Below are 22,843 nucleotides of genomic sequence, written 5' to 3'. Positions count from 1 at the left end.
AGGATACTATGTTGGCATTTCGTGCTTTGTCTGGTTCCATAGAGAATCCATACTAGTAATCTAACCATCACCAGACAAAACATGCTGTAAGTATGCTTAGCACTAGATTATAATGCTCAATAGCATCAAGGGAGCGAATAAACGACACAGAGCAGGTACGTTGCACATGAAAGTGCGGTTAAATACTTAAATTTCAGAAACATTCGTACGTCGCCTTACCTGCCAGAAAAATGTTGGATTTTATCTTTTATTTTCCCTACATAGGAATCTCTAGGATACAACGGCAACTTAATTCCCCAAGCTGGTTAGAAACAAGAAATTTCACAGGATAAAGGTGTGAACGAATAATAGAGCCCATTGCATTACAGCATAGAATAGGTACAATGCTTTTTTTTAAAACTGGGGGACGATGGTGGCGTATGAACAGCCTATCGCTGATCAACCGACCATCAAATACTACTACCTCCTGCCAACACAATCACCAAATAACTTCCTATCCCACTAAGCCATAGACAGGTATAAAAATGTCGCCTCTGCTGAAATTCAAATTTTGTTTTCCAAGGAAACATGGTACATTGACTATGGACAAAGCTCTTTCAACATGTAGAAATTTCAGTTGTCATAATTTGAACCATAATATGCTTGTAAATGATACGAAGAAAAAATCAAATTATATTTTACTGATAACCATAAATCCACTGGAAATCGAAAGTAGAGATAGGCAAAAGAGTGTTGAGCTTCAAAACCAAGTAAAGCAAATAAGAGACTCGCAACTTGCCAATTAGACTGAGCTATCATTTCATTCAAACAAGGGGTCAACTTCTAAATCTAAGTAGATTATCTAAACCATACCGCGGAAGAAATAAAGCAACACATACAGAATAGTTGTTACAAAGTCATTAAAGTGACCAAGGAAAGAACATATATCTGGACAACAGACTTCCCAATTAACCAACAGAGTGCAACATACTAAGGGAATCATCAGTAGTGTTGGCAATAGGCTAAATTGGTATGTAAGGATTACTTAATTTAAGCAGCAACAATACATTCCTTACGAGGCACTGCCATCTCCATTAGTTGACGGCGGCTCAGATGCAGGTTTTTTCGCTGGATTAGACTCAGTAGTTGGGTTTAGATGCACCCTCTTAACTCCTCTTCCAACTACTCCAAGATCGGTTATTACAGCTGCACTATTAGTGTGGGCAGTGGAAACAGTTGGAGAGTCAAAACTTCCGCTACCACTGGTAGCAGCACCCATCTGTGAAGAGCTCACTGCTACAGAAGCATTAGCTTTTTCCATAGTTCGTGCTTTTGCAGAAACCATTCCCAGAATATCTGAGAGGATAGATGATGGATTTGAAACGCACTGTTGCAAATCTTCGAGCTGCAAGTGGAGTCATCAACATAATTAAGAAGAACTAAGACATAAACCAAAACTCCTTTGGTGATGCTTACCTTCTTCTCCAATTCTGTAGATAGACCAGTGAGCGTTTCAACTTCAGCTTCTTTAGCAGATACGGAGTCTGACTGTGATGCGCTGGAAGACTGTCTGGCAATCTGATCTAAATTAGTAGCTGTTTTTTCTGCAGATTCTGATGAAAGCTTTATTTCATCAGTGAGCCTCTTTAGCCGCGACTTGCAAACTGAAATAGCTTTTTCGCAGTATGGTATAGCTTCCTGAGTCTTAGAACCAATTTCTAGACATAAGCATATCCTGAAGTTTCTGTAATACAGTTAAGATCACATTGCGAGGAAGAGGAAGCAACACCTAAATGTAGGCACTTAAAGGCACCCTGATAAAGAATTTAATACTTAGATATAGGTCAGAAAACAATCCCCTTAATTTAAGGTAAGTAACATGTTCCTAAGGATACAGCTCAGCAATATGGCGACTGTCGGGTTCAACCAAGCGTTCCAAAATGGATAATGCCTTCAGGTAATCACTAAGGGAAGTTTCCACATCCTCTGCAAAAGGGAAAGGACAATATTTACAAATCCTATAGCATGTGAAGTAGAGAAATAAACATTTTGCTACTACTCAAAAGGCAACCCAAGGTCCCCAATCGTTTGCATTTGGTTGGATTACTTCATTATAGGTCGAACTTATTTCAACCATTTAATCCATTTCCAGCCAGTTACGGTTTTCAAAATCAATTCAAGAAACAGGAAGCCAGTAACCACAAACAACAACCTACCAAGTGCAGCCAGTAACCATCTAGAATGTAAAATAAAAGACTCCAACTAACAATGCTAGCAAGTTGTTGAACTAGATTTTAATAGGAGAAACAAGGGCTTTGCCACTCATGGGATGTGATGTAGCTTGAATCGTTAAAAATTGCCGCACAGATTTTCATTTATTTTGGAGGATCAGACAAGGGTGCGGCAGAAATTTTAGCGGATCCAAGTAACATATAGATCATGTCCCGCTTATCACTTCGTCCCAGCACAGAGTTCCATAATTTTGTCAAGCCACTAAAAGCCCTTCTCCATACTGGCTCACACCAATATTTGCCTCCGACACTTCTCAACTTTCCTGTCAGGCTGTCACTCCCCCATTCTCATTTCATCCCTCAACACAGCATGTTCCACAACATTTATAACTCACTGGTGATAGAACTAGCTTATTGGCTTGCTAAATAAGCAATAACAATAATACCCAGAAATTTTCACCTCCATTTCATAAGTCATAGTAAGATTATACCCATCGCTTTTCACTCACATAAGAAATGTTTTAGAATACGGACACATTCTATCCATCTAACTCTCTTTATCATAGGAGTCCTGGACCAAATTGCTTGCGCCTCACTAATCCAAGGACTGCCTCCCACGCAAATAAGTCTATCCACCAGATGGAAAGAAATTACCTAGCATTTTTTTACCAATATGCAATTCGCACCAGATCTCCATGATCCACTCCAACCTCATTGACTACTAGACCACACCTTTTAATGTTTTTACAATCATTTCCCATATCTAGTTTCTGCTGTTGTCTCCATTTTTTAATAGTTTGAATTAGAGAAGCCTTTTGCAGCAGGGAATTGCAATTCAAATCAACCTAAATGCTGGAATAAAATGAACCAGTGTTTTTCAGTTGAGATGACAACCTAATTACCAGTCCTGTTAATATATTTTTTAATCAACAAAAAAAAATGGTGGTTGATAGCCCAATGGACATTTCAACTTCCTACACAGAATACAAGGAGTGTGACAACACTATTCTAATTAAGGTAATGGAAGTATTGTTTAAGGGAGGGGACAAACCTCTTTCCAAGGCTACCTCAGCCAAAGCTGATAATACATCCACTTTTTCCATTGTGTCACCAGAGTTCTTTTCAGCAATTGCCCTTGCAACATCTAACATTTTCCAGGCCAAATCCAGGTCGGTTTCATCCTCATCACCTTCTGCCAGGTCCTCATCATCACTTTCCTCTTCATCTCCTTCATCATCTTTTTCCTCTGCAGCTGTCCAATAATGATGCAAGCCACAACAAGAATTATCATATCTAAAGATGATATCATTACAGATTTCCCAGGTTCTATTTTGACAACATAACAAAATCATCAGAAAAAGACTAGCAAAAGCAATAGTAAAAACCCACTTTTTAGAATTAGAACATCAGAAATAAATAGTCTGCAGATAACTGATTTCTATTAGTAGGAAAACAGTATCAGCACATCTTTACATTTCTAACATAGATTTTTTCCAGAAATTACTCTATAAAGGACGCAGCAGTAATCAGTAGCAACCGGTAGACTGAATTTCCTCTCTGCACCCTCACCCCCAAAAAGGTAGAGGAAAAAATTGTAAGACATTATCACCTGTCTTTAAAGCAAAATATGCAGTAAGAAACAGGACCATGGGCCTTTAAACGAAAATGAGAAGCCAAGAGCTCGCCTCTTTGCAATGAAGTGCACAATTGACACTATTAATCCAACAACTACATCTTTAAACTATTATGTTAACAAGGTCAATTAATTTTGCTCCCATAATTTATTTCAAATTTCAATTACACCATAATATTGATGAAAATAATAATTAATATGCAACATCCAATTCCATAATTAGTTACTTTTAAAATGATAATAGAATAAAAGAGAAGCTCAAAGTGAAAAGTTAAAGATGAATAGGACTGAAATATTGGACAGAAAAAGATAAATCACTGATTGAAGAAAAGTCAAAAGAAACAAGGAAATGGAAACAGTATAGGGAGAGGCTTTACAAACACAATAAATGAATTAGACAGCTGACGAAGAGACTCCCCTCCCCCCCCTCCCCCCTCCTCCATTCACTGTTCTAGTTGAATCAATTTGCTCCTCATTTTTTTGTTTTCTAACCAAGGTGTTCGGGTCAACTTGTGCACATCTCGACTAATTTCATGAGGTACCTGCTCACTAGAATAGCTATATCTCTGAGAGATTCATTTTTTTTAATCAATTGGTTCTCGATTCTAAACTAATGGACTTCGAAGAGGCTCATCGCTTCACCCATGAAATGATAAACTTTCTTTTTTGTGATTACTATTGTTCCTCATTTCTAAAGTGATGGTCTTCAAAGAAGCACATTGCTCCACCCATGAAGTGATAAATTATTTTTTTATGACCATTTTGTTCCTCACTTCTAAAGTGATGGTCTTTGAAGAAGTTCGTTGCTTCACCATGAGGTGATAAAGTCACATTTGTGTTGTTTATGATGAAAAAATAGATTTTAATGCCACTTTTAGCATCGGTGTAATTTTGTTAATTAATAAGCAAACTCTTCCCTTCAGTCATTATGTTTGAGAGCGAATGATACTTCTAATAGAAAGCACAACAAATTTTATTAAGAAATCAAATGATAATATAACGGAAAAGAATCTAACCATCATCTTCCACTTTTTCCTTTCCATTTGAGCTTCCACCTGGTTCAGTAGTACTTGAGATAGAAGACTCACAACTAATAACACTTTTAACAGAACCATCTCTATTAGAATCTTGTTCAGACACACTTTCCTTTTTTGGCAAAGAAACCAAAGGATCAGCTTCCTCCTGAGATTTATACAACAAAGCACACCCATATTTATAATATGAGTTGATGCATTCAGGAGCAAGTTCACCATAATGTGCAACCCTGAAATTTTTACAAAATAAGTCCATGTGAAATGATAATTACTAGAAATGGCATAATTATATACAAAGCTAATATATAGGGAGATAAAAACTCTTAAAACTATGCATACTGTATGATGCAAAGAGCAACAATGCTCTTGACAACTTGAAAAACTCCTGAAATATTTAACTTATACCCACACATCCATGAAAACAAATGAAGGTGTGCAAATCTTCAGAGACTGAAGGATAATAGTTCCTATTTCAATTGGTCAACCGAACAGTTTGAAACAGGTGCTCATGCTGCCTTTAGTGATTGAAAAATGTACTTGGGAAAAGACCAGAGTCCAAGGGCCCATGTAAATCTCAACCCTATACACAAAGGGTTCTTCATGTTTGCAGTTCAATCATCCCCAAACAGAAAGGATTTGAACAGCACCAACAAAGAACAATATTTTTCAAGGTAAGATGAGTAAAGTTAAGCATAATACATATACAGACACTCAAACTTGGCCTCAGTTAGCAAGCACGCACTCCAACTTTGAGAGCATACATTTAGACGCCTCAACTTGGTGTCTACCGGCAACTACACTCTGACTCGCCTCTAATGTCTCGTACTCCCTTTGCTGATGCGGCACATAAATTTCAGAGGTGACTAGATGATCGTATTAAAAGTTGGAGTGTTCAACTAACACAAGAGAGACAAGTTGAGGTGTCTAGATGCCTAAAGTAAATACACAGAAAAAATATTTATCTGATAATCACTCAAAGAAACTGTACTGTGTCTATGTATCAGTCCCATATTAACAAGATATTCTGCATCTGAAAGATCAACAGCTCAACCACCCCGAGCACATTAAACCCTAAACCCTGATCCTTACTGCTAATCATCAACAATTAACTCGAAAAAGAATCTAATCAAGCAGTTCCAAACAAAACAAAAGAAACAAGCGTCTAAACATCCTCGTTCAAAAAGAAAAGTAATGGAAATGAAATACGAAAACCCTAACCGGATTTCGAGGGCACGGCTATAGCAATCTACAGCTTCTCCATAATCTCCATCTTTAGAAGCTTTCGATCCTTTCACCATTAACTCCTCAGCATACTCCAGCGATTTTTCACGGTCACCATCAGAAGTAACCGCAGAACTCTCAGCTTCTTTATTATCGTTGTTGCAAGTTGATTCTGTGCCTCCTTGAACCTCAGATACAATTGTGGCGTTCACCGAGTTCTGGTTCTGCTCCGGCACCGGGGCAGGGATTGTTGTTTCTGAAATTGGTGCTTCTTCAGCCATTTCTCTTTGATTAGAATCAGCGACTCTCGGCGGAAAGCTTTATAAGCCCTCGTTTTTTCCCTCTCTTTTGAAAACCCAAAAACCCCTATGGCGCAAAAGTGTGTAAATTTCATTTTGAGAAGGAACGACGCCGTTTTCGATGTCAATGACCCGAGGAAAATAAAACTCCCATTTTTTTTTCTTTTTACCTTTATCTTTTGAAAACTTCATTAAATTGAATTGATTTTTTTCTTTAAATTTAATTATGTGTACTTCGAAATTTTACCACAATATGCTCAAATAGTGTAATCAGCTAGCATGTAGGCATGTTTAATATAAGAAATATCAAATAACTAATTTTCAAATAACTTATTTCTCAATCAAATCAAACCTTATTAATAATTGAATTAAGTACTACCTTGAAATTACTTGGAGTCATAAATTCTCATATTCAAATCAACCAAGCCATTCCACAGAAATTTGTGTTACACCTAAGTCACTCAAAAATATTTAAAGCGGGAAAAAAATCCAAAAGGGGACACGCGCAAAAGAGGCATTCCGATTTACTAAAATTTTTGTTATATGAGGATTGATAGGTCAAATCACAAAGATACTTTCTTCGTTGCAAAATAATACTAGTTTGGTTTGACTTGATAGAGAATTTAAGAAAATAAAAAAGATTTTTGAATCTTGTAGGTTTGAATTAAATTTATGTCAATTTTATCAAAACGTCTTGTGATCTTATTGTTTTAAACATGTCACGTGGAATTGGAAGTAAAGTTTTGACGGAAAAAAAGAGGATTATTTTTTTAAAATGAATTAAGGGCACCCTGATGCGCTAAGCTCCCATTATACACCGGGTTCAAAAAAAAATCTAGCTACAAAAATCTATACATGACAACAATTTTGTAAGTTATCCTAAAATTTTCATTCAGGTCATTTTTTTTAAAAATAAATTTATGTTATACATAATCTTACCTTACAATCGTGTGGTAGACTGTTGCAGGCTTAACCTGTATATTACTGTCTTATAAAAGCCTTTTCTGTTCCGGGTTTTTAATTTAGTACTACTTATTTATTTATATTTCCTCTTGTGCGTTCAAAACCACACACTTCCATTGTGGTATAGACGTCGCCTTGCGCACCTCAGTTTGATTGCAGAGAGAACAATTCCCATGGCTTCCACTACTACCTCACTCACACTGCGCTCTCTCTCACCCCCTTCTCTGCTAAATGCAAACACAACTCCTCCTGCAAAGCAGACGCCGATGGCTCTTCCGGGGCGGAGGCAATTGATCTCTCTAGTAACGGCGACAACGGTAGTAAAAGCACTGGAAATGCCGTCAAAGGCTGCGGACATTGGCCTGTTTGGATTGCGAAAGAAGCTTAAGAAAGTAGAGGAGGAGGCAGAAGAATTAGTGAAGGAAGGATTCGAGGCAGCAGATAAAGGTATCGTAGCAGCAGAGAAGGGAATCGTAGCAGCAGAGAAGGGAATTGAAGCGGCGGAGAAAGGATTGGTGAATGCTGAGAAGGGAATAGAAGCAGCGGAGGAGAAGATCGAGAGTACCGTGAGTTTTGGTGGGTTGGCGCAAGCTGGAGCTGTGGCTGGAGCTGAATTAGTTGGAGTTTTGGTTGCTGGAGCTGTTGTTAATGGTATTTTAGGACCTGAAGCTCAAAAATCTTGAAGCTTTTCATGCAATTTCTTTATGTAATGTTGTTTGCAAATTAAATTTGATATGTGTTTAGCTAAATTCGAAGTATGGCATTTCTAATAGAGGAACAATTACTCCTGTTATATATTATGTCTTGATGAATCTATATGTTGATAAAATTAATGGTACTAGAGTTCTTGAAGATGATGTGTGATGCAGGAGTGTTTTTCTTGTAAAACTGACAGACCACCTGTGGGATTATACTGCATATGTTGTAGTTGTAAATAAAAGAAATATAAGGAACACAACTACGTAAAGACGGTTCAAATTCATGGCACTGCTGTACTATTTGACATTCTTCGTAATGTATACTTCTGCGTATGAAGCAGCAGAAGCAATAAAAGTTTTGATACAAAGAGAAATTTTGTTGTACTCTCTGGTATTAGTCACTAGATCTGAAGGCAAGAAAAGATGGTAATAGATTACAGGTGATCACCTCAGTTTTCTACCTAAGCAAACTTTTTTTTTTTTTTTTTGAAGCCGTTATCGACCAGCATTACCTAATAATCTGTTTGTTGAAGGGGGGCTCTCTTCACTTAACCAAGGATCCTGCACTGAAACAGGGGAACTGTCCTTTATTTCTTCCATGGGTGTCAGTGAATTCGCCATCTTCTGTGGAACAATCAACCTCCTGCTCCCAACCCCTTTCTTAGTTGTTGTGCTACGAAAAGATGTCTCGCTCAAACTACGGGGTGATGAGCAAGAGGAATTCACTGACGAAGTCATACATACATTGTCCTCCAATGATGCCCAACTGCTGAGCCTGATCTGTTCGAGCTCATCTGCCACTTCTGTCATTGAAGGCCTCATATCCCTATGAAATGCAAGGCATCTGAAAGCCAGCTCTGCAACTCTATGAACTGATGATAGAGTCCATGCATCTCTGTGTGGCTCGAGGAATGGATCGATGATCTCATCCACACGACCCTTCCCTATTCTGTCTATTGCAAGTGCAGCCAAGTTAATCTCGCTGTGTGCTCGAGAGAAATCAACCACTTTCAATGCTGTAATGATTTCTACAAGAACCACCCCGAAGCTGTACACATCACTCTTATCTGAAAGATGGTAATTCTGATGGTACTGAGGATCCACATAACCTGGAGTACCTTGTGGTGCTGTAGAGATATGAGAATCATCCATCATGCCAAATCTGGAAAGACCAAAGTCCGCAACCTTTGAGTTGAAGTTGTAATCTAAAAGTATGTTACTGGATTTGATATCCCTGTGGTATATTGGTGGATTCATTGCTGAGTGAAGGTGAGCAATTGCATGAGCAGTTTCTGTGGCGATAGTGAGGCGTATTGTCCATGGAAGTCCTGAACCCCTTTCTCTCTGTAGATGCTGAGCTAGAGTACCGTTGGGCATGAATTCATAAACGAGAATCTGCTCACCATTTTCGATACAACAACCTAAGAGGCGGACTAAATTTGGATGACTTACAGAGGACAAAAGCTTAATCTCATTCATCACTTGTTCAACACCATCCGGATCTCGATGCCTTAGTTTCTTAATTGCAACCCATTCATCACTGTGGAGCTTACCAGCATAAACTGTGCCATAAGCACCTATTCCCAGCCTCTGTTTCTCAGAGAAACTATTTGTTGCTCTCTCAATTTCTTTGTATTGAAATAAAGGAACACTGTTGCCGCCTGCAGCTTCAGAGAGAAGGCGCTTTGCGCTCATTCTTTTCTTCAGAGATGCAGAACGTCTCCGCATGCAGCAGCAGAGAATAGCCAAAGCAGCCATTAAACCAGCTCCAGCAAAAATCCCTACTAGTGATCGACAATATCATTAGACTAGGAAGAGATCAAACTCACCAGTTATATTAACTCCAGTAAAAAAGAAAATTTACCTCCAACGAGCACACCAATTCTTGTTGTTCCACCACATCGGCCAGAGAGGTATCTGGAAGGATTGCATCTAGAAACTGATGAAGAGACAAACATAAAAAGGAAGTTAGTGAAACGGATGACATATTGAAGATAATCATAGAGACAGAGGTAGAAGGAAGGAATATATGACAAAAAAATTAGGGTGGAGGATGGGGGGCAAATTATTTCTTTTCTGGGAATATAATTGATAAAGTATCTTAGAACATCATTAGAATGAAAATACATGCCCTCCCAGAGTAATGAAGCAAGTACACGATCAACAAATGAAACCAGTTCACCAAAAACGTGGAATCTCACAAGCACTAGTCAGCTAAATGTTTAATTCTCCAAGTCAAGATGATCTTTTAACAGACACTTCCCTGGACATCGAATTAACTCGTAAAAATGAATCAGTTTCAACTTTTATCACTTCAAATTATGTCGTCGATTCAGGTGTAGTACTAAGTTATTTAAAATTAAAACTGGCACAATAATGAGCTGTCTCATTACACGTTAGCCCATTCGAAAAGCACCAATACTGGTGCCTGGTCAACCAAAGGTCCTGCAGTTGATAATTTAGACAAGTTTAGTTTAGATTTGCCACTGATTCGAGTCCTTTTTACTATGATGCTTACTCAACAATAAAATACGAAATTATTCAACAACTTCATCTTCTGGATTCGAGTCCCTTTTACTATGATGCTTACTCAACAATAAAATACGAAATTATTCAACAACTTCATCTTCTGACTTTCACCCGTTCAAACTTGTGGACATCCAGTGACCATGTGCTGTCCTTTACAATTAATTTAGAGAATAAAATCATTGAAATCTGGGGATTATCCAATTGATAATCTACGGAGTAGAATAATTCAAACCTCGTCAGCAATCACATTCACCATCTTGGAGTCAGAGAAAGCCTCTTTATTTTTATTTTTTTCAGTAAGATCCTTGAACGTATCATTTAATAACCAAACCAATTGAAATGTCCAACTCTTCAAGACAAGCAAATTTCTCTGAGTAGAGGTAGAGAGTTCAATCCAACTGTATGACATAATTTCAGGTCATTGAGCTCAAACTTGCCCTCCACAGACCCTGCTAACGCGAGATATTTTGTGTATAGGCCTGCCCTTTTTTAAGTTACAATACCACTTTGATAGGTAGTCTCATAAAGACTCCGTCTGATCCTTCTTCGACTCATTAGGGAAGACCAGACATGTGTAGTATCTATTTAGAGGCATTATTTAAAACTAGTCGGCAGAGTAAATTAAATCTCACTGTCTGTACCCACAATTGCTCTATAACAACATTGTTTTCTTTCTTGTCTATATAAGAACGAACGACACATTTGGAAAAAAGAACTAATCTTAATATCCCCATTTTAATATTTAATTACATAATTTTATTTCCACAAAAATGTGCATTCAAAATCACAAATTTCAATTTTGTATTTTTTTAAAAAAAGGCTTGTTATGGATTATATACATTCACAGGAGGAATAATATATTTGACTAGGGTTGGGTCCATGTGCAGGAAGAAGAAAGGAAAGTGGAAGGTACTGTGAATAATGTAAATATGCAATGCCTTAAAGCCTAATACGCGGAAAATGCTGGCAGCTAAAGTTAGGAAGCTGGTGGGGAGAAAGCAAGTAAGACCAAGTCCCATAACCCAAAAAAAAAAAGAACTAAAAGAGAAAAAAAAGGAGACCAAAGGTGTGTTTGGTACAAAGGAAAATCTTTCAAGAAAAATAAGTGATTTTTTTTGCATGTTTTTTTGTGTCATTTACATACATAAGCAAAAAGATATTATCCTAAAAATATTTGTATATAATCTAGGCAATATTATAGGAGTTAAAAATATTTATATATAATCTAGGCAATATTCTAGGAGGTGTGGTGGGGCTACAGGAGGGTAAAAACTTACACGCACCCAGTGTATACACCAAACTAATGTTCTTCATCATGGTTATGTAATTAAATTAAGTAAAATACATATTGATTAATTATGATTAAGTAACATAAACTTTAAATTCAAACACATAACATACATGTATTGGGTTGGTGTATATATTGAGTGCATGTACGGGAGGGAGTGGAGGCGTGGGAATGAGGAATTATGGGATTGGGCTGAGGATGAGAAGGTGAGGAGTACATAATTACTTAAAAAATTATTTGTAAAACTTATTTTTCCTACTTTCGCTGGAAAATCGTTTTTTCATTTTCAAAAACTTGCTTCACAAAGAAAAGGAAGTTGGATACCAAATACACCCCAAGTCCCATGTGGAGGTCATTGAGGAGACGTTCAAAAGTAGACAGCTTAAAACCCAAATTCGACCAAATCAAAATCAAGAAAATGCTTTATTGACTACACCAGCCGCATATGCACTACTCTTAAACGCAACTTGTGGAATATTTGGATTTCCTAACAAACTTGAACACACTAAAATATCATTAGTTTAATCATAGTCAATTCATGTAAATCCATGATTCAACAATAAATGCCCATAACTTCCATTGAAATCAACAACAGCCTTTTCTTCTTTGGCGTATCGCTACTGGTCAAAACCACTATTCTCATATTCAACTTTACTTAGCTCAGTTTGGAAAATGAAAAATCAAAGATCATTTTTCGTGTCTATTTATCTATATTATTAAGTACTCCTTTCATTAAAATTTATCTGTCTTATTTTAATTTGATATATTTATTAAAAAATAATAATTAATATAATAAATTTATCACATTATCCTTATTAATAGATATTTCATAATAAGTTATTGGAAAATAATTGAAAGAAAAAATATTTAATGATAAGAGAAAAGAAAATAAAATTTTCTTTTATCTTTTCTTGATTTGTCAAAAATAATAGTGACAAGTAAATTTAAACATAGAGGGGAACTAAGTATTTTGATGATGAAGTAAAATCACCTTTTTATTATTATTTCTTAAATAAGAGGGTCGAGTCAAATATGAAGCAGTAAAGATAAAAGATAAATGAAGGAAGTACTATCAATATTACTCCATTTTATTTTAGTCAGCTTATTACTAAAAATATTTATTTTAATTTTATTGTCTCATTTATATGAAATGTAAGAGAATTTTATTATGTTTTTGTGATACTGTTTCATAAAGTATATATACTTAAATTTATATTTTTAAAGTATAATTAATAGAACTAATTTGATCAAATTAACTTCTAATAGATATATTTTGAGAAAAGTATCAAATCAACCAACGTCAACTATTTTAAAATGAAGTAGCATCATATCTCACGTCACATCTTTCCCGAAGTCAAACAACAATTAGGCCATCTAGCAATTACCTTTGAATTTTACCCCTAATTTGATAAACGCTGTCTCCATTGAATTGCCATTTACCAAATCGAGTAGACATTTTGAGTTCGACGTTCAACATTTCCATTAATGATAAGTATATTTCTAAGTACGTACGTTTAAAATATCAACCAAAACCTTGAGGTGGATGGAGCTCGATTTATTAAGTTTGACTGAAATTAACACGAAATGTAAATATTGTATGTGGTAATAAACTAAAATTTCAATAGATATTAAATTTTTAAATATATAATTTAACTCTCACTGAATTTAACATTAAGAAAATAAATGTAGCATCCATTTTAGATTTTGAATCTATCTTACCTTCAGTATAAAAAAAAAAAAAGTCTGATGCATTAAGCTATTGCTATGCGATGTCCAGAGAAGGGTCCACCACAAGGGTGTATTGTACGCAGTCTTACCTTGCATTTCTACCAGAGGCTGTTTCCGAGGCTTGAACCCGTAATCTCTTGGTGTAACTTTACCAGTTACTCCAAGGGTCCCCTTCCTTACCTCCGGTATAGTCAACAAAATTAACATTAAGAAATTAAACGTTAAACTCATCTGTTTTACAATTTAAATATCACCAAGTAATAAATAAAAGTGTCTTATCTAAAACGTTGAAACATATCTCAATTAAGATGATACACAAAATTCAATATCATCCACAACAAAAAATATTGCACATAATTGCTTACTTGCTCTCTCCATTTACTTTTTCATTTTCTAATGTTAAACTATATGAAAATACATATATTTCTTCCGTTATACACTTATACTAATAAAAAATAAATTATAATTTTTAAATATTTAAAATATTAAATTACTAATTTAATTTAGCTTTAAGATTAATTAAATTGACTTGAGTGGAACAGACCGAGACAAGTAAAAGGTGGGAAAATGAACTAACCTCTCCGGCAGCCATCACCGCCGCGAAAACCATCACCGATGAATCCATCTTTACACCGGCACCGGAAACCGGTTCGGTTCCCAGTAAGTAAAACATTAGTACAATCTGCATCATCATCACATGCACAATCTCCTTCCAATCCCCAGGCCAATTCCAGCGTCTGAAACTCCAGGAACATGGCAGAACTCTTCTTTGTATCATTATCCATACCAACCAATATAGACGAAACCACAACTGCACATCCAGTATCCCTCAGCTTCGTGTACTCCATATAATCAGCTCTCGCTTCTGAATAACAGCTAACATTCTCTTTCTTCGAATCACACGACGGTATATTCAATCGGGTACTTAATAGTTCAGATGGTATAGTACACTCGCTCCTTGGAACTTTACAGTTTTGTAACAGAAGTCCGTTTCTCCAAGTCATAGCATAGTTGTTTCCATCGAATTGTTGAAGATCTTCAATCGGACGGCTGCAATTTACCGGGAAGTTGACCATTAGAGTATCTGAAGTCATATTCTGTACTGTAAATTCTCCGATTCTGATTTCTCTGGTACTCTCAGTACAATTTAAACGAATCCGACATCCCTCTGAGAACCCAAATGGATAATGAACTCGCAGAGCATTAGAACCAGCTCCGCAATACTGATTGCATTTACTTGTTTGATTAGTCTCAACTGCCGATGCCGATGTTGACCAAATTAATAGAATTGAGAAGACTAAGCGAATAGTAATTATCTGATTTTCAACCATGATTTGAAATTGAATTAAAGAGATCAATCATCAGCTTCTGCAAAGAGAAAATGAGAATGAGTGATAGCTAAATTACCCATGAAAAAGGAAGAAAAAGTAGAAAAAAAAAATAGTTGGAAGAGGTTGACTTAGAGAGGACTATTTATTGATGAAAATTAAAGGAGTGCAGTTGATGTTGGTGGGGAGTTCATTGTTCATCAATAAATGCTATTTTCTGAATTCTATAGAAGGGAAGGTGAGAGTACCGTGGACTGGTTTCATGTATTTATGTTGTGCTTAGCTAACCCCCTTAGCTATTATTTCTCTCTGCAAATTTTCCTTTTTTCTGATTGGTAGCAATTAAAGACTCCAAAATTTGAAATATATGAGCATCAAAACAGCTCTGTAATAATTGGGTTTAAATGGGTTCCTATCTATGAAGTTTATTGAATCGGATTTATCAGAGGATATAGAAGGAAGACTTGGAATACAGGGAAGAAGGTTTTTTTATTTTTAACTCACACGTCAATTTGCAGCAGCTCCAAATAGCACAAGGGCATTTCCATTTTTCAACTTTCGTATTTATATATTTTAAAATGAATTTTATTTTAAAGTAATTTTAATGCGCTCTGTGCAAATTTGGTGCCTCTCTCACTTTCCACGTCTACTGTCCATTACATTTTCCATTTTTGCTGTCGTAAATATTCTGTTTTTTTTTTATTAAAAAATAAAAGGACATATTTAATAATATTCATCATAGGACGAATAACCATGTAATTCAGTGTAATTTGATAAGTGAGGTCTCAGAAAAATAATGTGTACGGAGATTTTACCCCTATCATGTAAAGATGAAGATGTTTTGATAGACCTTCGACGTATGTTAAGAAAAATCAAAGGACAAGTGAGTAAAAATAAATATAGTAACGAAAAAGTCATGCTAAAAACAATTAAGAAAAGAAAAAATAGTAACAACAAAATGAGATAATTAAAGCAGAGTAAACAGTAGGTAACACTTCCACCGAAGAATAAGACAGTAGAAGAATAGTAAACACAACACTAATAGGGGGAACTAGACAATACTCGATACATACTAACCTTCTACCTCAGTTCTTGATCTCCCCACCTTCATATCTAGGATATTGTCCTAGATAAGCTGCAGATATGTCATGTCATGTCTAATTATTTCACCTCAAAACTTCTTTGGTCTATCTCTACCTGTCTTGATACTCACTATAGCCAACACTAATTTGGTGACACGTTCTTTTTACAGATAACATTGGATGTGAGTTTCTATTTCATCTACCCCACTTAAATACAATATGTAACCTCATCTCCAATCTCTCTATTTTCTTGGACTATTAATCCTAATTATTTAAAACTTACTTTATTGGAGATGATACGTGAGCTATCTTACCGAATTTGCACTGCAAATATTTTGTCTTAGTCATGATCAACACAAACTGTCTAGACTTGAGGGTTTGTCTCCAAACCTCAAATGTGTATCGTTAACTCTGTTACGTGTCTCGTTAATCAAAACTATACCATATACGAATAGGCAATGACTTAATTAAAAACGTGGGACATATGCTTTTAAGGAAATAAGTTAGCGAGCGAATGTTCATAATTCACGTCACAATGCATGAGTTTTAATTTTGATCATCTTTATGATCGATCGTCGAACGTCATGCTTCTGAAAAGGATAATTTGATAGCTTGTTATCACTATTTGAATCGTAATTCATCGAATTTGAATGACATAAAATTATTAACCCAGTACAGTTCAGGTGAACGTGATCCATATTAATAATATAAAAGGAAAAGTAAATTAACAGGTACTGCTCGTCACTTTTGATCACCTTATTCCGTTATTTGAGATTCAAGATACCCCCTTCTTATCAACGAACTTTTAGTTGATTATCTTATGGTAATTAAATAGATTTTATGCAAACAGTTCCACCGTTTCATCTCAACTGCGCCCTCTCATCTTATTCACAGCGATGGCCACTTTCCTATTATGCCGAATAGATTCTTTCATGATCTCATCTCTCTTAGTAAGTGCACACATTCATCTTGATACAAGATCAATGGGCTCCACTCATTTGGGATCGATGCTTTAAGAATCACATCTATGGATCCAAGATTTAGTTGTTTTAGGGGAACAAATACGTGTATGGATTATAGCTTGGAGTGCAGGAGAAGCTACATTTGATGATGTCATCCACGGGAGCATTGAGCCACGATGTGTTTGAAAGATAGTGTGGTCTTCGAGAGAGCATGGACGCCCATGACATTATTTTGGGCTTTGGGTCACTTTTGGGCCCAATAGCTTTTGGGGTCACTTTTGGGTCCATTGTGTAATAAAGACTCATGGCCAATAAATAGCTAGTTTGCCTTCATTTTAAGGGGAGAGTTTAGATGACATATTTGTAGCCTTTTTTGAGAACCTTTTTCAAGGTGGAATCCTTGGGCAAGGTGGAATCCTTGTGTTGATGATTTGCTTAGAAACGAAGATTGCCTGGGTATTCCGGTTCCCTTGAGGACACGTAAGAGATAGGTTTAGGTTGTGTGTGATATTAAAGGTCCAAAAGTGGAATAAGCTTTTGGATTGTTAATATTACATCTTCATTTGTCTATCTATCTATCTTTACTTTCTTGTAATCGTTTGTCTATATTTAATGTAATCCATTTGTGTTCTGGTCTTGTAACCGTGTGTTGTTGTTAGTCCATCTTGTTCATCAAGTGTTGTTGTTATTTTTAGTGTGTTTTAATCTTGATATCATTTCCTTTCTTTTTCTTCTTGTGAATCCGAGAGAGGTCATCAAAGGGGTTCCTCGATTCTTCAAATCGTTGACTATTTTGGTGTATGTTTTCGTGTCTTCCTTGTCGATCTTGTATCATTTGGTATCAAAGCCGAGCTTTATTTTGTTCCTACGAAGTCAATCTTGGGTTTGTTATCTTGAAAATTGCAAAAAAAAAAGAGCCAAAATTGAAAATTAAAAAAAAAAAAAGTACTATGCCCGTTTTTAACCCTATGTCAAAATTTGAGTCTTTGATTTTGTTGTTTTCTTGTATTTTTAGTATTAGGTTCTTGTTCTCTAACACTATAGGAGTTTAGGGTTCGAATTTGAGCCAAATCGGAGTTGATTTGAGTGTTTTACCCTTGATGTGAGCTTAAACTTGAAGAAAGAGGTGGGTTCAAGATCTGAAAATTTTGGTTGAGAAAATGAAAAAAAATTGATGCTTGGAATGTGTTTAGAAGGTTGAAAATAGGCGTGGTTCAAAATTTCATCGCATTCTGATCATCGGTTTAAGAGTTAGAGATTTTTGAAGTTCTTGGTGTTCTTGAGTATTCTTGAGAAGATTCAAACCTTCATCTTGAATTCTTTTCGAAAGGCGGTGTTTGATCCTCAAAATTGAAGAAAAAGTTATGTTGAGTGCCTAATTTATAAGTACCATGGCTTTGGGAGATGAGATCCAACCTATCTCAAAAGAGGCGATAATGAAAGCTCTCATAGATTGGCGACAAGAATTGAATAGTTGGAAGAAGGATGGGTCACGTTTGGAAGGAAACATGGAAAAGGTGACATGTCTTACTACCCAAACCCCACCAAATGTACCCTAACCACCACAATTCCACCAACAAACACCTCATTACCAAAGACCACATCCGATTCCACTTCAAGAACATGTTCCCACCACAAACCAAGTTCCCAACGACATTGTTCATCCAACCCAAATCCAAATTGAGAAGACCAATTCTAACATGGAACCTTTGTTACTCGCTAACCAAGATGCTAGTATTTTACCTAGCATCACTCCTTCATTTGTGCAGGTTCTTAAACAAATAATATCAAAGGAGGATGCAAGAAGAATGCCATATGAAAATGAGCTTGAAATCCTAACAGAGTTCTTACCAAATAATTCCAAACTTGAAAGGTGCAACGACAAGTTGATAAAGGAGTTGGATTCGAGGACGAATCCTCTTCAAGAATGGGAGGATGATACAAGATCAATGGGCTCCACTCCTTTGGGATCGATGCTTCAAGGATCACATCTATGGATCCAAGATTTGGTTGTTTTAGGGGAACAAATACGTGTGTGGATTATAGCTTGAAGCGCGGGAGAAGCTACATTTGATGATGTTATCTACGGGAGCATTGAGCCACGACGTGTTTAGAAGATAGCGTGGGTTTCGAGAGAGCATGGACGCCCATGACATTATTTTGGGCTTTGGGTCACTTTTGGGCCCAATAGCTTTTAGGGTCACTTTTGGGTCCATTGTGTAATAAAGACTCATGGCCTATAAATAGCTAGTTTGCCTTCATTTTAAGGGAAGATTTTTAATGACAAATTTGTAGCCTCTTTTGAGAGCCCCTTTCAAGGTGGAATCCTTGTGTTGATGATTTGCTTAGAAACGGAGATTGCTTGGGTATTCCGGTTTCCTTGAGGTCACGTAAGAGATAGGTTTAGGTTGTGTGTGATATTAAAGGTTCAAAAGTGGAATAAGTTTTTGGATTGTTAATATTACATCTTCATTTGTCTATCTATCTATCTTTACTTTCTTGTAATCGTTTGTCTATATTTAATGTAATTCATTTGTGTTCTTGTCTCGTAACCGTGTGTTGTTGTTATTGCATCTTGTTCATCAAGTGTTGTTGTTGTTTTTAGTGTGTTTTACTCTTGATATCATTTTCTTTCTTGTTCTTCTTGTGAATCCAAGAGAGTTCATCAAAGGGGATCCTCGATTCTTCAAATCGTTGACTATTTTGGTGTATGTTTTCATATCTTCCTTATCGATATTGTATCACATCTCAACATGATCCTTACTTTTATTAATTTCGACTTTTGGATGTATGAGTTTTTGATCGGTTACTCCGCCTCATACAAGATAGATGGTCGACCTGACAATCACTTTGTAAAATTTATCTTTAAATTTTGGTGACACATTTTTTCACACATGCCACTGAATGTGAGCTTCTATTTCATCCACCCCGCTCTAATACAATATGTAACCTCATCTTTAATCTCTTTATTTTCTTGGACTATTAACCCAATTATTTAAAACTTTCTTTCTTGGAGATGACTTGTGTATCAATCATTATTTTTCACATTTGTCGCGTGAACTATCTTACTAATCTTGCACTGTGAATATTTTATCTTAGGCTGCATTTTTTTTTTAAGATTCAGACGTCTAAATCTAAATGTACATCTGAATGATTAAGATGTTGTCTCTAGATCTAAAAACTAAATGATTAAGACTGTTTTTTTTTCAACATCTGAATGTGCAAAAAAAATTATTTGTATATATAATAAAATAAAAATACAATTCAAACAAAAATTAATTATATATCAGAAAAGTATGTAATTTAATACAACAAAGTTATTATTTGATTGAAAAAAATATATTTATGTTTGTTAGTGATAGTGGAGATGGTTTATAATAGTGGTTGCAGTGACAATGATTGATGGTAGTGATTAGTAATGTCAGTAGTGATAGTTGTGATGGTTAGTATTGTAGTGAGTGTTATGATGGTGGTGGTGGTGGTTATGATGTGACGTTGCTTGATGTTAGTAGTTGGAGGTGTTGATTGTGATGGCTAAAAAATGAATGCATGATGGTTGATGATGTGTTGGTGCTAGTTGGAGATGTTGTTAATTGTGATGGTGGAGATGGTTGTTAGTAGAGATAAACTATAGCGAAGATAGTGATTGAAGTGATGGTAGAGATGGCGTTACTAGTGACAATGGTGGTGGCCACTGAAGAATGTGTGGAGATTGTGATGTATTAGTAGTAGTTAGCGGTGATGCTAGTTGTGATAGATGAGTTGGTCGATAGTAGGGATTGACCGATAGTGGTTGATGATGGTGGTTCTATTGACGACAGTGGTGGTGATAAATATAATTAGAACAATAGAGGTAGTAGGCGTTGTAGCGGTTGATAATAGTGGTTGGTAGCGATATTTATTGTCGATGGTGGTTGTGATAGTGGAGGTGGGTGGTGGTTGACAATGATGGCGGTGACAAAGGTGGTAACTGATGATTATGAATAGAATGACGGTGAATATAATCCAACACCAGAATACCTTTTCAGACCTATTAAGACTTGATTCTAAATTTGAATGATTAAGACCTATTCAGACATATTAAGAGCTAAAATCTTAATAAAAAACAAATGCACTTAATGGTCTGAAATCTGAATCATTCAGATTCAGACCTCCTGCAAACAAGTGAGCCCAGTCATGGTCAACATGAACTCTTTAGACTTGAGAGTGTGTCTCCAAACCTCTAATGTGCATCGTTAACTCTGTTATATGTCTCTCTACCCAAAATTATACCATCTCCGAATAGGCAATGACTTAATTAAAACGTGGGAACATATATTTTTTAAGAAATACTAGAGCGGCGAACGCTCATAATTTATGTCACAATGCATGAGTTTTAATTTCGATCGTGGAACGTCATGCTTTCGAAAAGGATAATTTGATAGCTTGTTGTCACTATTTGAATCGTAATTTATCAGATTTGAATGACATCAAATCATTAACTCCGTACAGTTCAGGTGAACGTGATCCATATTAACAATCTAAAAAAGGAAATTAAATTAGCAGGATACTACTCGTCAATTTTGACCGCCTTATTCTGTCATCTGAGATTCGACATGCCGCCTTCTCATCAATGTATTTTTAGCTTATTATCTTATGCTTAGTAAGTAAATAGATAGGATTCAAATAGTTTCACCACATCGTTTTACTTGACCTTTATTGACTTGACATATTTTTTAAATTTTTTTATTAAGGATGAATTTTACTAAATTAATCTTGTTAATGATGTTTTGTAACTCCAAATTTGACTATTATTATTATTATTTTATTTAGTTATTTAATAGTAAGGGTAGAAATGAAAAGATACATAATTTTTTTTTAATTTCGTAAGTTAAATAAATAAATTGAAACAACTATTTTTAGTATATAGACCAACTAAAACAAAATGGAAATTAATAAAATTGGATATTAAAAAGAAAGAAGAAAAGGGAATCATTGACAAAACACAAATTGGACGCGGAAAGGCAGCCAATTTGCCAATCGTCCTTGTATTTGGACTTTGATAAATATGGTTAATTTTGGGACCGAAATTGGTTCCATATGATTAGTACTCCTTCGGCCTAAATTAGTTTTCAGGTTTTATTTTTTTAGTTAAATTTTGATTATTTTCAAAATAAATTAAATTAGATAAATTTGAGATTTAAAAAATATACAAAAGGTACTTACACAATGCAAGTTTTCTCATTTTAATTTGATTTTTTGAAAAAAGGCGTTAAAAAATATTAATCAACATGTACACAATCTGACTCTCAAAAACCTAAATAAGACTACTAATTTGAAAGGAATGAGTATTAGGAAGTAAATTAATTTAAATACCCACGTAATACTCTATGGGATTTTTGGTCCAAAGATTGATTTAATTGAAAGAAGACACTTTGGAAACTAATCTGTAATTATTGCCTAGTAGTTTTGTGAGACATTTTAAAATCTTAAAATAGTGAGTGCAATATAATTTAAAGTTCTTTATAATTTTTGTTTGATGTGTTAACAAATGCGGTCGTTAGATTCACATGTAAATTCTAATGCAAACTTTAAGTGTTAAAAAGGGACCTACCAAAGTTGACTACGTGAAATAACTTGGACATTCAACTCAACATATAGGCTACTTTAAATAACAAACTAAAACAAATATATAGGCCACTTTACAAAAAAAAAATAAAAAATGAAAATGAGCAAATTTTTCTAAATTGATTTCTACAAACAAAATTTAATTTATAATTAGTAGTTAATTGTAATACTAAAAGCAAATTAGTTATTTCTTCTAGTCTCTTAATAATTGAATTTAGATACTCTAATATATAGAGATAGATAAATATGCTCTGGCTTTGG

At 35.4% G+C, this 22,843-nt stretch overlaps 3 protein-coding genes across 7 annotated transcripts; 1 reads left to right on the top strand and 2 right to left on the bottom strand.

Annotated features, from left to right (window-relative positions):
* Positions 1-774: 774 nt before the first annotated feature.
* On the bottom strand, positions 775-6,729 carry LOC107860357 (NASP-related protein sim3). Of its 2 annotated transcripts, none has more exons than XM_016705681.2 (6): positions 6,096-6,729; positions 4,860-5,107; positions 3,262-3,462; positions 1,875-1,965; positions 1,456-1,723; positions 775-1,384 (listed from the first exon to the last, which is right to left on the bottom strand). In XM_016705681.2, exons 1-6 carry the CDS (start codon positions 6,377-6,379, stop codon positions 1,052-1,054), a joined length of 1,425 nt encoding a protein of 474 aa, XP_016561167.1. In that variant the 5' UTR covers positions 6,380-6,729; the 3' UTR covers positions 775-1,051. The 2 variants fall into 2 exon arrangements, with proteins under 2 accessions (XP_016561167.1, XP_047263373.1); XM_047407417.1 differs by having other exon boundaries at positions 3,262-3,456.
* Positions 6,730-7,131: 402 nt separating this feature from the next.
* Positions 7,132-8,212, top strand: LOC107860356. The gene has a single exon (XM_016705680.2). The coding sequence runs from the start codon at positions 7,534-7,536 to the stop codon at positions 8,041-8,043; it is 510 nt and encodes a 169-aa protein (XP_016561166.1). The 5' UTR covers positions 7,132-7,533; the 3' UTR covers positions 8,044-8,212.
* Positions 8,213-8,319: 107 nt separating this feature from the next.
* LOC107860355 (wall-associated receptor kinase-like 14) lies at positions 8,320-15,488 on the bottom strand. Of its 4 annotated transcripts, none has more exons than XM_016705678.2 (4): positions 15,180-15,477; positions 14,181-14,971; positions 9,923-9,997; positions 8,320-9,842 (listed from the first exon to the last, which is right to left on the bottom strand). In XM_016705678.2, the coding sequence occupies exons 2-4, from the start codon at positions 14,932-14,934 to the stop codon at positions 8,554-8,556; spliced, it is 2,118 nt and encodes a 705-aa protein (XP_016561164.1). In that variant the 5' UTR covers positions 14,935-14,971; positions 15,180-15,477; the 3' UTR covers positions 8,320-8,553. The 4 variants fall into 4 exon arrangements, with proteins under 4 accessions (XP_016561164.1, XP_016561165.1, XP_047263372.1 ...); XM_016705679.2 differs by having other exon boundaries at positions 8,320-9,839; XM_047407416.1 differs by having other exon boundaries at positions 8,320-9,839; positions 14,181-15,488.
* Positions 15,489-22,843: the final 7,355 nt, after the last annotated feature.

Source organism: Capsicum annuum, chromosome 2 (assembly GCF_002878395.1).
Source record: "Capsicum annuum cultivar UCD-10X-F1 chromosome 2, UCD10Xv1.1, whole genome shotgun sequence".
Classification (NCBI taxonomy): Eukaryota; Viridiplantae; Streptophyta; class Magnoliopsida; order Solanales; family Solanaceae; genus Capsicum; species Capsicum annuum.
The sequence above is the reverse complement of the archived record's forward strand: the minus strand, read 5'-3'. Positions and strand labels throughout refer to the sequence as shown.

Coding starts and splice junctions, on each gene's coding strand:
- LOC107860355 (XM_047407415.1), bottom strand. CDS start 14,934: ATGGTTGAAAATCAGATAATTACTATTCGCTTAGTCTTCTCAATTCTA. Junction 9,998..14,180: donor CGGTGATGGCTGCCGGAGAG/GTTAGTTCATTT, acceptor TCTCTTCATCAG/TTTCTAGATGCAATCCTTCC. Junction 9,843..9,922: donor AATTGGTGTGCTCGTTGGAG/GTAAATTTTCTT, acceptor GTCGATCACTAG/TAGGGATTTTTGCTGGAGCT.
- LOC107860356 (XM_016705680.2), top strand. CDS start 7,534: ATGGCTTCCACTACTACCTCACTCACACTGCGCTCTCTCTCACCCCCT.
- LOC107860357 (XM_016705681.2), bottom strand. CDS start 6,379: ATGGCTGAAGAAGCACCAATTTCAGAAACAACAATCCCTGCCCCGGTG. Junction 3,463..4,859: donor GGAAAAAGTGGAAGATGATG/GTTAGATTCTTT, acceptor ATTATTGGACAG/CTGCAGAGGAAAAAGATGAT. Junction 1,966..3,261: donor TGAGGTAGCCTTGGAAAGAG/GTTTGTCCCCTC, acceptor TCCCTTTTGCAG/AGGATGTGGAAACTTCCCTT.